This window comes from Sebastes umbrosus, chromosome 3, assembly GCF_015220745.1.
Source record: "Sebastes umbrosus isolate fSebUmb1 chromosome 3, fSebUmb1.pri, whole genome shotgun sequence".
Lineage (NCBI taxonomy): Eukaryota > Metazoa > Chordata > Actinopteri > Perciformes > Sebastidae > Sebastes > Sebastes umbrosus.
This window is the reverse complement of record NC_051271.1, coordinates 37952574-37966805: the sequence shown is the minus strand read 5'-3', so window position 1 is coordinate 37966805 and position 14232 is coordinate 37952574. Positions and strand designations below refer to the sequence as shown.

Sequence of the window (14232 nt, the reverse complement as noted above, 5' to 3'; positions counted from 1 at the left end):
AGGAGGAGAGGCAGCGGCCACACGCGAACGCGCATATGCGATGTGTGGCGACCCGCTACATTTATACGCTTAAAAAGTTACAAACAGTCCCTTTAATATTGTCATACAGTTGCCAACAAGCAAATACATTGTATTGGACATTTAGGACCAAATATACACTTGTCTAGTCTAGAAAATGGTTCATTTTTCAGACCGTTTTATTTATCTCCATAGGCTTAGATCGCCGCTTCCGAAAGATACGAAACCATGGTTACGAAAGGTTAAAGGTCCAATATTGTGCTCATTTTTAGGTTCATACTTGTATTTTGTGTTTCAACTAGAACATGTTAACATGCTGTGATGTTCAAAAATCCCTTTATTTTCCTCATACTGTCTGAAACGCTCCATTTTAGCACATTTCGACGGAATTGCAACAGAATTGCGTTGCTAGGCAACAGCTTGGGTCCATTTATATGCCACCAGGAATAAACTGGGACACATTTAGAATGTTTACATTTAAAACTCTGTGATGGTCTAAATATTGTATATTTGCGACATCACAAATGGACAAAAATCCTGACAGCTTGTTTCAAAATAACGGCCTACTGTTACTCAAGATGACTCTATTCAAGATGAATAAACTTGAATAAATCAACTGTGTTTGAAGAACAAAGCTAGCAGCAAAGCTAACAGTGAAGCAGGAAGCCAGCGATCACAGCAGGTTACAATAATTAACACTTTAATGCGTTGTGTTGTTTTTCAGGAGAATTCACTCTGATGGCTAAAAGAAGGAGGAGGGACGTCGGTGTTTAAGAGTCAACTTACATACTTATATGGAACTTTAAGTGTTTTACGTAGAGTTTGTGTGGTGTGTATCTGTTTTTATAAAAGATTAGTGATTGTATTTTTATATTCCTGAATATCTACTGTGCTGAGTCGTCTTTGTGAAATCTGGGTTCCTGTATAGCTGAATCCGCTCGTTTGATATCTTTTATTCTGTGGGACTAAACAAAGAGTTGTTTCTCTTTCTTTTTCATATTCGTTGGTATTTTCTCATTAGATCATGTTTTGTAACTCAGATTCTTTTTTTATATATTCAATTGTCTTATAGAAGCTTTTAGCTTTTCATCACTGTCAGATAATTACAAGTGTATTACTAGATGGAAAGACGAAACACAACTGTAGTACAGAGGAAAATGTTTATTTACAGCAAAATGAAAATCTACATTACACAGGTATTCTAAAAACTATACATTTATTTAAAAAAAAATGCATAATGATTTTGATATTGTTTTCAGTCAACATTGAGAATTTCATAAATTTACTCTTTTTGTAGAATCTAACCGACCAACCGAACAAGAACTGACTGATTGCTTTTGTAATTATATTTTTGTGTCTGCAAACCTCCAATGAGTGAATAAACTACAGTACGGATGCTGCAGTGTGGCTGCTACATTTTCATAGAAATAGCTACTGAGAATTTTTGTAAAAAGGTGCACAGCACAACATTGAATTTCATTTTTGGACATAACAGTTGAGTTATTAGATACCTTTGACTAACTATAACTCTCAATAACCAATCTTAAAGAAAATGAGATGATCAAATGAACGTCGAGATGGCCTAAACCAGTCAGGTCCATTTTTTTTGTTTTGTTTTTACAACTGCATCAAATATTAGATATTCATAATACATAAGCCTGAATAAAAAAATGTTCTGTTTGTTTCCTTCAATACAGATGCAATCATTCTGAAATTGTTAATTTGATTCATACAGTTATAGAACATTAAGTTGATGAGCTGGCATCAAACCTAGAGTCTGACCAAAACCTTTAAAGGCGGTCATATTAGGTAGACAGTATATCCATACAGCTGTTTGGAAGTTTTAAAGGAGCAATATGTAGCACTGACAGCTGACTGATAGCAGTCAGCGCAAATTTTCCCAATTTGAGGGATACCTTCAAGACACGACTGCGTTAGCATCTGGCCAACAGCAGTAGTCAGAATCACTTCACCGGCTGTGTGTCTCAAATACTTGCTGCCTTGAAAAACCAGCTGCACGAGGACCACAGAGAGACGTGACGAGGCTAGAATCTAACGTTAACGTTATCTCTGTTGATCCAGTCCGTTAGCTTGCTTCCACAGCTGCAGAAGGCTGTGTTTGAGTCCCAATTTGTTTCATATGTGGGAGAACACACTGCCTGTAGCATTGTTGTCGGAGAAGCCAGAATTTCAATTTAGCATGTTTCCTTAATCTCTGATGACATATCATGGTCATTTTATGATTTATTACAGTAAATATATCACATATTGGTCCTTTAAAGTGGCAATCTCTAAGATTTTCATTTAAATAAACGCTTGTTAATTCACTATCTATCGCCAAATGAGCTAACATAATGGTGATCGAGCCTATGGCCCACTGATGAAAGCAACTTGAATCTCAGGTATTTAGAAATATAATTTTTCTGTTCTATTTCTAAGCTCATCTGTCAATTTGCTAAACTCTGAGCACAATTCCATCGTTTTCATTCAAATAGAAATTCTAAATCAACCAGGACTGAAATCTTAAGGACTGCCACTTTAAGGCTATTAGCTAGCACAACAATGAAAACAGTTTTTCTATATAAAAAGAAGAAAGAAAAGCCATGCAGGCCTCTCCATGATACACCTGGTAGCAAAATACCTTCTAATACCTTCTGAGGAGGCATATGAAGAAAACCAAAGCGAATACAAAAGGACACGTCCTCACCTGTAACTGCAGATCAGGTGATTTTTGTTTAGCTGAACTGAAAACTGTTTGTAGGTTGAATTTGCTTTGTGAGTTTCACGACACTCTTACAATTGTTCCAGAATCGACATCAATGAAACATCTTTATTCATCTCTGAATACTGCTCCTATAGATACATCATTTTTTGCTTGACAATGATAAAGTGGTGTTACCTAAAAAATAAAAACCAGACCAGCAAACAGGTACATAAATGCTTGTTGGACAGTTTTAGTGACTTCCTTAGTGTCCGGTTAACAGCGATCCTCTGTCTCTGTATGTAAACACCATCTCTACCGTGTGCAACTCAACTCAAGTCTTGTGCTCGAGACAGGAAGGCATTCTGAAGAAACACCCTGAAAGAATGAATCATTTCTGCTGGATAAAGTTCCTAAAGCTGCTTTGAAATCAGACATTATTATAAAGTTCTAACACAGAGATGTGATTTAATAAAAATATACTGTATCAGCATTCCTTCAACCGGAGTGATATTAAAAATGTGCTCCGTCTCCTTCAGCAGAAATACATTCGATTTCATGATTAACTATAAATGATATGTTGCTATTTAATATTTAACCAAATGAAATCATAGACAGTATGTTTAAGTGGTATAAAAAATTCTATCTTTATTTTAGCGCAAATGTACGGAAGCCCTGAGAGGCAAGTGAGAACAAAAAAATTCTAGTGATCTATTTTTCTAAGTCTGATCTAAATAGTTGTCTCTACTGTGTTTATGACTGTAGAACAGGTGAAAAGTGGTTTTCTTCAGTTCACTTTTTTCCCATCTGTGCTGTGAAACAGGTGGAAAAAAAAGTTTCGCCAGGTTTATTTTGGCAGGTGAAAACTTGAAAATGATCCAGGCAAAACTTTCCCCCCCGACCGGTTTCACAGATGAATAAAAAATGTTTATGGAACTTATGGAGAAAGATTTTCCTGGTAAAACCTTTTTTTTTTTTTCTTAAGTCATAAACACAGGAAAGAAAACAATTAAAGCTGCAGCGGGTAGAAACGGAGCAAAATATGATTTAAAATAAAGTTATTTTTATAAACGGTCACTATACTCCTGACAGTAGTGCATGAGACACGTAATCTGAACACAATCATGTTCCTCTGTGTCCTCTGGTGCTCCTAATGACATCTGCAAGATTTCACAGACCGGAGGAAAACAAGCAGTAAGAGCTGATCTGATGTCTGCTGTCCAACTGCCGTCTATGAGAGCCAGCTGTCAATCACTCGTGAACTCTGGTCAAACTAGGCAGCGCTGATCAAATATGAATCAATATTCTGTTACTGTAACGCCTATTTCTCTCCTCAAATGTTTTCAGAATTATCTTGTAGTGCACGGTTTAACTGTAAAATTAGGAAGTTTGTGACCCGGCTGCCATGTTGAGATCAGTTGAGGAAATACCAAGCACCGCCCACCAGTCAGAGCACAGCCAATAGGAATGCTCTCCCTCTCTCTGAAAGGACCTGTGATTGGCCAAAGTCTCCTGTCACGCGCTAGATCACCTAACTTTTGCCTCTCTGGACTTCCGTACAAATGTCTAAATGAGATTTAAATGGAGCAGAAAATAATGATCATAAATTGCTTGGATTTAAAAGCCAAACAGTTGAAATTCTACAGGCACTGGATTCTTTATAAAAACAATTCAATCACAAAAAGAAGGTTGGGCAGAGAGCTACGTCTCTTTAGTGGTTTTGAGGTGAGGACCGAAACACTGAATCGGAAATTGTCCTTCTTAATTCTCCTTTCGAAATGACTGTAATAGTGTGAAAATATGACAAAATGAGCAAAATACAAGGTGCTGCAGAGCAGAGCAGAGCAGAGCAGAGCAGCAGACTGAGAACAAAAGTCCAGAAACAGAAATGCTTCTTTCACCCTTTTCAGAGGATGAGGGCAAGGCAGCACAGGCTCGGTCTTTACTGTCGGTGTGGGTGTGTGTGTGCTCATCGTGTCCATGGGCACTGTGTGCATGTAGACTGTGTGGATGTTTGTGCATATGTATGTTGTATGTTTTCAACTAGAAACCAGTGGAGTGGACGCTGGGGATCGGGTAGAACTTGGAGATGCGGCTCTGTGAGGAGGGGTTAAGGCACTCCGACTCCCCGCTCATCCTGAAGAACACTTCCTGTTCCTGCAGCTTCCTGGCAAACTCCTCCTCCAGGGCCTGCAGGACGCACATGCAGACATGTTGCTTTCATATGATCATTTAGCAAAACCTTTTTGAATGGAATTTAGACGGTGTTTATTATTTAGAGATTCATTCATTTATTCATTTAGAGATTCGCTGTGTGTCGCCTGACCACACACGTTCGTGCCGCAGCAGTTGGCTGCGTCCGCGCTGCTCACCCAGCTGTGTGGCTGCTCTGACCTGTTAAGATAGACGCCGACATGAAAAGCAAAAGGTTCCGTGACGAAACGGAACGGCGGTAGCCTGTACGGAACTATAGACAACCTGTGTGGGTGTGGCGTAGTTTATCGGGTGTTGTTTCCCCCTCGTGTGTGTGCTAAACCAACGCTTATCACAGTAATGACGATATTGCAAAATCCATGTCGTGGCCGAACGTGACACCGGTATACCGCCCACCCTTACTTTTCTAACCCTAACGGGGACACTTGAAAAGTGGATGAATAGTGTTTTGTACGAGCACACTGCAGGCTGACGTTATCATCCAGGTGTGACAGGTACTCTACCTTCTTCCTGGGTCGTAGTTTCTCCCTCCACTCCTTCAGCTCCAGGCTGTGCTCCTCGTCCAGTTCCTTCAGCTTCTGGGTCTCGTGTTCGATGAGCAGGTGGCACTTCTCGTTCTGAAACACGCACAGGGAGGTAGTGTAAAAAAACTCTGTTACTCTGTCTAAGGCTGTCTTTTTTTGCTGGGATGCTGAAGTAAAAGAAGACTGGATGTAAATAGTGAATAATAAATAACATTTAAAGGGACTGTATGTAACCTTTTACATATAAACCATAAACCATTTTTTTATTGGGAATGTGTGAACAGGTTGTAACCTAACCTTAAAACGAGACATTCCGCGACTTTCTGGGTTTCCTCTATCAGCCTGTAGACCGCTTTTGATGTGAAGAATGCGGCCTGTTTTTGTCGGAAGAATCCAACGGATGTGACGTCGTGCGCGCTCGAGAGTGCCTTTATTTTCAGCTATGCTACAAGGCTAACGGTGCAATCATAGCTAGCGTTCGGTTAGAAATGGAGTCCCCTAACGCAAACAAACGACCACCCCCCCACCACAACTCAGACTCCGACACAAACTCAACGGAAGCACAAAAAGAACAGAGTTATATCTAGTGAAGCCCATCTTGCTTGACAGGAATGTGACCGACGTCGGAGGAAAACTAGTGTTGTGGGAGTGCGTGTGCACGTTGGAAGTGAGTGGTGAAGCAAAAGAGAGAGCGCGGCGGCGAGTGTGTGAGATAACGAGCGAGCAGCGGAGCGGGAGAGAGTTAGTTTAGCTCTGAGAATATCTAGGGAATGTTCAGTGGAAGTTGCAGTTTGTGCAGAAATGTGTCTTGTTTCCTGCTGCTGAGTGGAGTGACGGGGATTAAACTCTGGAGCGAGTAACGTTGGCGACTCCGGTCCAGGAGACCAAAACTACGGTGTCTCCCCTGTTCCTTCTGACCACGGTCGGGAGGCTGAAGCAGGAAAAGTTAACACTAGGATGAACATCGGCCGGGCCTTCGATTCATGGAGAGACCTTCGTCTGGTCAGCTAACATTACTGCCAAGCAGCTGATATATAGAGTGATATTGTGCTTTTAGCTGCTAATGTTGCTAACGTTAATCAACATGATGTCTGATAATCACGTTCAGTGTTGTGTATGTTGGTAGTGCGAGCATCAGGACGCCGACTGTTGTTGACTTAACAGCCACAGGTGTCACTGTTAACAAGCTATTTCTGATTCTTACAGAGTCCCTTTAAATGTATGAAATTTGAATTAAAGTAAAGTAAAAATAATGTAAATCTCTACCTGCAACTGCTGGAGCTCTCGGATGTTGGCGTCACACTGCAACTGCAGGTCTCTCATCTGGTTTTCGTGTTTCTGAAGCTGATGGAGCCTCTCGTTCTTTTGTCTCTTCTCTTCCTGGGCTGAAAACTGGACGAGAGAGAGACACGATTAGCTTCTTTACAGGTTGGTATTCTGTTAAGGAATCCGGGCTCACCGTGTTTTCTTTTTTTTTTTAAAGGGTTCATTTCATTTCATTATCTAGCATGTTACATTCCGTAATCGCTCTTCACCTGTTTGACCTTTTCCCTCTCCTGCTCGGGGGTAATGGCAGCTCCAGTGATACGAAGGCTCTTCTTGAACATGGCCATGCGGGTCTTAGCCTCGCTGCGCTGAATCTTCGGCAGCCTGGCCTTCTCTTGGGTCTGCTTGTTCTTCATCTCCTCGATCAGACGCTGGTTGTAGCGCTGCATCTGCTCCATCTCCTGTACAGGGCACACGGCACACACACACAACGTGGAGCGAGCTTCCAGAGAAACATTTTTCAAACCTTTTACTTTTTACTGATGACATTTTGACAGAAACAAAACAGTAATTCTGAGGTTGGAGGAATAAAGACTAAAGAGTTGGAGGAATAAAGACTAAAGAAGATCAGACCATATAAAAGAGTTATGATATAAGGTTACGTCCTTAACCCGGCCTGTACCTTCTCGTGTCTCTTCAGCAGCTGATGTCTCTGCATGAAGTACTGATCTTTGAGCTGCTGTTTGAACAGCTGGTGTTTCTCCTGCAGATGGCGTTCTTCCAGCTCCCACATGGCAGCCTCCCGAGCTGCTCGCGGACACACAAGTGAACAAAAGACAAAGCAAAAATCATTGCACAGAAGGACCATTCACAGGCTTATTGGAGGGCAATATCTCCTCAGCAGTGGGCCTCATTTTAAGACCATTCTCTATTACTAGATGGTCTGTAGTCATCGGAGCAGAAGACATGCAACAACAGCTGCGGGCTGAAGTTACCGCAAGCGCATGAATGCTCGAGGCAACTCAACATCAACTCAACTAATGAGGTTTCAGCTTTTAATCTTTGAACTATCTCACGATCTCTGTTCCCAGTGAAAGCCCTTTTACAAGCCCCTAAAGGACAGCAACACCCTCCCGTGACTCGGTTCAGTGAGCATTTCTGAGAAGTGTTGTTTGTGCAGCTCCCGGCATATTAAGCATGGGATTAAGTCCCAGGCAGTGCTAACTGCTAACAGGCTGCTGTTCACGGTGTTGGTTGGTGCGGATTGTATTTCGGGCTAATCTGACTCACTGTAATTAGATCGTTAATGTTCGATGCTGAACGAGACTACGAAAATGAACCCTTCCTTCTGCTACCACTCAAAGAGGATAGTGTTAACCCGCCTGGAGTAAGAAATGAGTGGGGTTTACAGCACGGTGGCAGGAAGTGGTGAGATGTTTGTAGGGCTGCATTTTCATCATCGATTCATCTTATTTTTTTCATATAATTCTTAATGATGCTTGTTTTGTCCAACGAACAGCCTGAAACTCACATAAAAGGGAATGTTTGACATTTGTGCTTTAAAAATACTCACTGATTCACTGATGGATCATGATTTTTTTTATTGCAATTTTAAAATCTCTCTGTCATAGACAGGAAACGTTATCGTATCGCGTTAACGTGCGGTCGAGTCGGCCGTCACTCTCATCTCCGAGGTCAAATCAGCCGACGCTACAACTGTAGAGCACCCATATACTGACATCTATGTGAAATGCATTCAAACGGCCCCGATGGAGCTGACCATGGATGTATAAAGAGAACGGAGCTGACGGGAGAGCTAGAGACGGACTTGGAGGAGTTACTAAAATAGTTAATCACGATTAATTGCACATTTTTTATCGGTTCAAAATGTACCTTAAAAGGGAGATTTGTCAAGTATTTAATCCTCTTATCAACATGGAAGTGGGCAAATATGTTTGCCTTATGCAAATGTATGTATATATTTATTATTGGAAATCAATCAACAACACAAAACAATGACAGATATTGTCCAGAAACCCTCACAGGTACTGCATTTAACATAAAATATATGCTCAAATCATAACATGGCAAACTGCAGCCCAACAGGCAACAACAGCTGTCAGTGTGTCAGTGTGCTGACTTTACTATAACTTGCCCCAAACTGCATGTGATTATCATAAAGTGGGCATGTCTGTAAAGGGGAGACTCGTGGGTACCCATAGAACCCATTTACATTCACATATCTGGAGGTCAGAGGTCAAGGGACCCCTTTGAAAATGGCAGGTTTGGAGCGTTATTTAACCTCCATCACGACAAGCTAGTGTGACATGGAGGACACCGATGGATTCATTAGGTTTTTTTAGTTTCACATGATGTGAGTATCTACATTCTAACTTCAAAAGTGCTAGAGCCCACTACAACCTAAAAAGCGCAAGTTGCGTTAATGCGTTAAAGAAATTAGTGCCGTTAAAAAGAATCTGGGTTAACGCGTTCACTTTGACAGCCGTAGTTAGAACCCTTATTTGGCGTCCCCCCCCCCCTTTCCTTCTCTCTTCTGTCTGTACTTCCCTTCCTCAGTTATGAATACACACACGCCAACTACTTTTAGCAACAACAACTGGCTTGCATATTATTATTATTGTTATGTCTATTTTTTCCTTTGATCGAATGCACACATCATGGTATATGTTGCTTGTAAACCTTTTCTTCTGTCTATGTCTCTACCTCTGTCGGTGTTTATGTAATGTCCTTTTGCACCAATAAAAAAGAGAAAGGTATACAAATATTGATTAGCATGGCTGTAAGTGTCTTTGAATAAGACATGGGTTAACTATCCACTCAAAGGAACACTTCTCTGAGGCTAAGCCTTTCCAACACGGACGGTGGGAGCAGGCAATAAATGACCGTCATTTATCGAGCCTTCATGGTTTATGGCGCATGCGTGTCATATGAACGTTACTGTTTTACCAGTTTAAAAAATGTAAACTAAATCATACAGCGTCTCACAGCAGTCCATCAGATGAGTGTCTTGAGTTATCAGATGGTGCGGACGCTCGCAAGTTGTAACCATGGGAATATTTCCCGTCCCCGACCTTTCATCTCACGTGGCGTGAACACAGCATCACCTGACTGACTGACTGACTGACTGACTGACTGACGGTAAATCTGGCCGGTTATTTTTACCTCGGAGAAGCTGCTGCTTGTGGTTGAGGCAGTCTCTCTCGATGGTGGCGAGCTCGTGTTTGTGTTGCTGGATTATCTTCTTCAGATCGCTGTCCAGATCCTGCTGCTGCTTCTGAAGAAACTCCTGTTCCTGGATGAAGGATGACAAGAGTACAAATGACATGAGGAAAACAGGTCCAGGCTCCCGGATCTACGATACACAAAGTTATCTGAGAAAAAACCTCCATCCACAATAATCAATGATAAATCCTACAGGTTCCTGTAGGCCTAATTAGTTAGGCACTTCTACACACAAACCTCTGACAGACAGAAACAAAATGCTTTATCATCAATACATGAGGCCAGATGTTTTTTTTCTGAGGCCAGCTGAGTGTGTGGGAGTGTTTGCTGGCCTACGAGCTTTCTGCCAAGTTCACCTCAGGCTAAGCCCAGCTTGAGCTGATGAACCAGACGGTTACAACAGGCAATAAAGACCGTTTCACCTGCTTGTCACATTAATCCGGCCTACTTGGCTCACCTAACACAGAGGAATTACCTGACATTTTACACGCTAATATAGTACTCAGTGATAATACAGAGAGCACTTTCAAGGTTTCTATTAACACAGTCTACAATTAACCCGTCAGGTTCTAAACTTGGCATGTTCACATGGAAAAGGTAAAACAAAAGGAACAACCTATACAACTTTAGCCACATCCTAGTACAGTTCTGATCCATTACAGCAGGGGTTCTCAAACTTTTTGGGGCCAGGGACTCCTTAAAGGGGAGAACATTATCCAAGGACCCCCTCATAACTGAAACACTGATTAATCATTATGCTTTCTACCATTTGTACCCTTAGATGCCGTTGGAACTATTTGTATTCTAAAACGTTTCAACCTAAATACTTCAGACCTGTTTGGTAGTGATAAACAGAAACACATTTCAATCTGAATCATGTTAACACCACTTTGTTTTGCCCTGATATTCTGGATGCTTTGTAATCAGATGTCGCTTTAGCTTGGCCGGCTTCATGGCTTCGTTTGCACCTGAAGACACATTTTGGTCTCCCGTCGCTGTCGCTCGATATAACTGTCATCATATTTTCTCAATTTGGCTAGTTTGGTCTTAGCATCACTTGCCGATGTGGACTGACTAGGGTGACCATAATAAACCGGGACACTTGGGTGTACCGCACGTTGATGCACGCGCGCACAGGCATGCGCTAATATGCATGCACCATAGTCGTTTTCATCAGGATGGCTAACATGGCGCACCTGTGGTGCATTTGAGCACGGAGTGGGATCAGAAAGAAGGCATTATGGGGTGCATTAGAGGCTATGAGTGACAATCATGACTCATCACATTCACTACTTTCTCCCCCTTTAATCACATGGCTATCCACCTCATGACGCACTGACAGTTTGGGAGTCCTGTAGAGAGTTTGAAAGGATGGAGACACCGGGTGAAAGACGGAACGGCCGGTCGTGAGGGAGTTATAAGCGGAGCGAAATGCCTGTTGATGCGCAGAAGGAACTGTGTAGAATAATTTATCAAAACGACACATTTCATGTACACATAAGCACGTAGGGTTCTGTGGATCAAAACTACACTAAATGTAACCAGTGGATATCTGTTGCGTCTGTGCGTAATGTTGGTTTGACCGCGCGCAACATCACTCTCTATAGAGACTGCAGTGGTGTGCTGTGCTGGCTCTCTTATCTCATGCGCACAAATTAGTTAATGAGTGGAACATGATAAACATCTATGTAAGTATGATATTATTATTTTAATTGTGGTGAAAACCGGAACAATTTGTTAGTGACTGTTGAAAACCGGGACATTTGAGTGTTTTACAGATATTTGTCAGGACTCGGGACATGTCAGCTTGAAACCGGGACGTCTGGTCAACGTAGGTCTGACTGAAAATGGTCCCCATCTGTAGATATGCACTTTTTAACGATACAGCGCAATTTTATAATTTATAGCTTATTATTTCGCTGACCCCCTGACAGTGTGCCACGGACCCCTGGGGGTCCCCGGACCCCACTTTGAGAATCACTGCATTACAGAACAATACTTGTCTACAAAAACAGCTACAATTTACAGCTTTTTATTTTCAGCAGTAAATCTTTGTGTGACCAAATTTGTTGATAGCATAGCACCACTTTAGGCTTGGTTTTGGCATTTACTGACTGATGTATAGAAAAAGTAGTAGTAGTCTCAAGAGTAATGAGTCATGCTTTGGGAGACACAAGAAAGAGGCCAGATTCCAAATCTGAGGAGGCATCAAAACACACGCGAAGGTTTCACTTACATCCTGTATGGGAGCGCAGCACAAGGTGCACGAGGACAACTGAAAGGACTGAATCATAACACGGGCCACTCCCTGTGGATCACAGTACATTACGCTCCTAGACATTGCACTAAACACTGCACACACACACAAACGCTCTGAACCTGTGGGCGGGCACGGCACACTCAGGTAAGTGGAAGGTTTGGAAAAAGCGAAGAAAAGTCATGAAAACTGCATCAAACAGCACAATAAATAACTCTGTGCATGCTATCCGTCACACAGTTTGAAGTCTGTTCCGACAGAAGACAGAAAGAAAGAGCTGAGAGGAACAGATGGTGCGTGTCAAACTTCAACAGTCACAGCAAAGCGACTTCGAGCCCTCATTATTACCTCCTCGGGCGGGGCTTGGATAATATCCTCTTTAATACGTTTCATGATAGCGTTTGTCACGTGCTTTGGAGAAAGTCCCACTTCCTGTTTGCCCTGTCGGGGCAGCCATGAGCAATAGATGGAAATAAAATGAGAAAAGTTGTGGATGGATTAGCACTACGTGACAAAGTAAATGAGAAGTGGCAGCACAGACTGATTTAGCCCCCGTGCAGCTAAACGTGGTTCTGCACTTATAAGATAGATCAGAGAGGCTTGTGTGTGTGTGGAAGTATCAAAACAGCTTACTATAAATAGAAACTGTACAAGCTATCCCACCCGCCTAAGGGACTACATGTTGGCAACGAGAAGTGAAAGGACATTTGTGGTCCACAAGCTAACCTCTTTCTTGCGGTTTTTCAGCATGTTCTGGTACTTGGAGAGTTCTTTGTCCTGCTCGGCTTTGATTCGTTTGGCCTCGTCCCTGAGCCGGTTGGTGTGCTCCTGCTCCAGCCTCTCGATGGTCTGCTTCTGCTGCCGCTCCAGGTTCTCCACCTCCTGGTCGTACTGACGCTTCTTACTCTGTGGGACACAAATAGGGTCACGTCGTATTAGTGAAATGAATTGGTGTGAAAGAAGAAGCAAATTCTGTTCTTCAGCGTGTAAAATCTTCGCTTTGAAGAAACCGTCGATGTGAAAGACGGTCGGTAGATGCTAAAATAAACAACGTCAAAGAATGAATCGTTTTTCTAGGGGCAGGGCTACCTTGTGATTGACAGGTCACTACCACGACGTTGTCGGGTCTGGGTGTTGTCTGGGTTTTCGTCTTAAAATTTTCACAGTGTGTTTACACTTCATAAAAATTAATTCTAACCTTTATGATCGCCTAAAAATGTATTTTTCAGCGTTCCGTTGTACTTAGCTCCAGCCTCTCGTGTCACTTCTGGTTGCAAAAAAACAATATGGCGACGGCCAAAATGCCAAACTCAAGACTTAAAAACGGCAGTCCACAAACCAATGTGTGATGTCACAGTGACTACGTCCACTTCTTACATACTGCCTATGGGTTAACACAAGCTTAAGAGATTTTAACGTTTTGTTCTACAACATAAACTGCGTCAGTAAATATCCCACTCGTGAATTTTGAAGGTTTTATTTTTTAATTTTTTTTTTTTTTGTCTTAAAGGTGCAGTGTGTAGGATTTGGCGGCATCTAGTGGTGTGGTTGCAGATTTCAACCAACTGAGTACCCCTCCGCTCACTCCTCCCTTTCCAAGACGGAGGTAACGTGAGCCGCTGAGTACAAAACCGTGGTGATGCCGTTCGCCTCGCTCAGAGGACATCCATACCATAATTACACTACTTTAGGAGCAACGGAAGTCAGACGCCGGCTGGCGGTACCACGGTTTTGCACTCTGCGGCTCACGTTACCGCAGTTTCACAAGCGTGTCGGAGAACTACGGTGGCCTTCAGGTAACGTAAAAACGCAAAAGGCTCTCTTCTCTAGAGCCAGAGTTTGGTTTGTTTGTTCTGGGCTACTGTAGAAACATGGCAGAGCAACATGGCGGTGCAACATGGCGGACTCCGTGAAGAGGACCCGCTCCCTATGTAGATATGAAGGACTCATTCTAACGATTCTTAGTTTCAGGTGATTATACACTAATGAAAACATAGTTCTGAATATTA

The 14232-nt window shown here is 42.3% G+C and overlaps 2 protein-coding genes across 2 annotated transcripts in view; one reads left to right on the top strand and one right to left on the bottom strand.

The window, feature by feature from the left end:
* Window positions 1-1710, top strand: part of LOC119484960 (collagen alpha-1(XVII) chain-like) — a 28546-nt gene extending 26836 nt beyond the window's left edge. The window contains 1 exon segment of the mRNA XM_037764153.1: window positions 743-1710. Coding sequence (XP_037620081.1) covers window positions 743-792 — 50 coding nt within the window. The 3' untranslated portion in view covers window positions 793-1710.
* A 2737-nt stretch (window positions 1711-4447) lies between these two features.
* slkb (STE20-like kinase b) overlaps window positions 4448-14232 on the bottom strand; it is a 33521-nt gene continuing 23736 nt past the window's right edge. Inside the window, exons 12-18 of the mRNA XM_037763944.1 lie at window positions 12950-13129; window positions 9907-10036; window positions 7406-7530; window positions 6993-7184; window positions 6724-6849; window positions 5437-5550; window positions 4448-4909 (exon numbers count right to left, since the gene is read on the bottom strand). Of these exons, the coding sequence (XP_037619872.1) occupies window positions 4763-4909; window positions 5437-5550; window positions 6724-6849; window positions 6993-7184; window positions 7406-7530; window positions 9907-10036; window positions 12950-13129 (1014 nt within the window). The 3' untranslated portion in view covers window positions 4448-4762. The remainder of the gene's footprint in view (window positions 4910-5436; window positions 5551-6723; window positions 6850-6992; window positions 7185-7405; window positions 7531-9906; window positions 10037-12949; window positions 13130-14232) is intronic.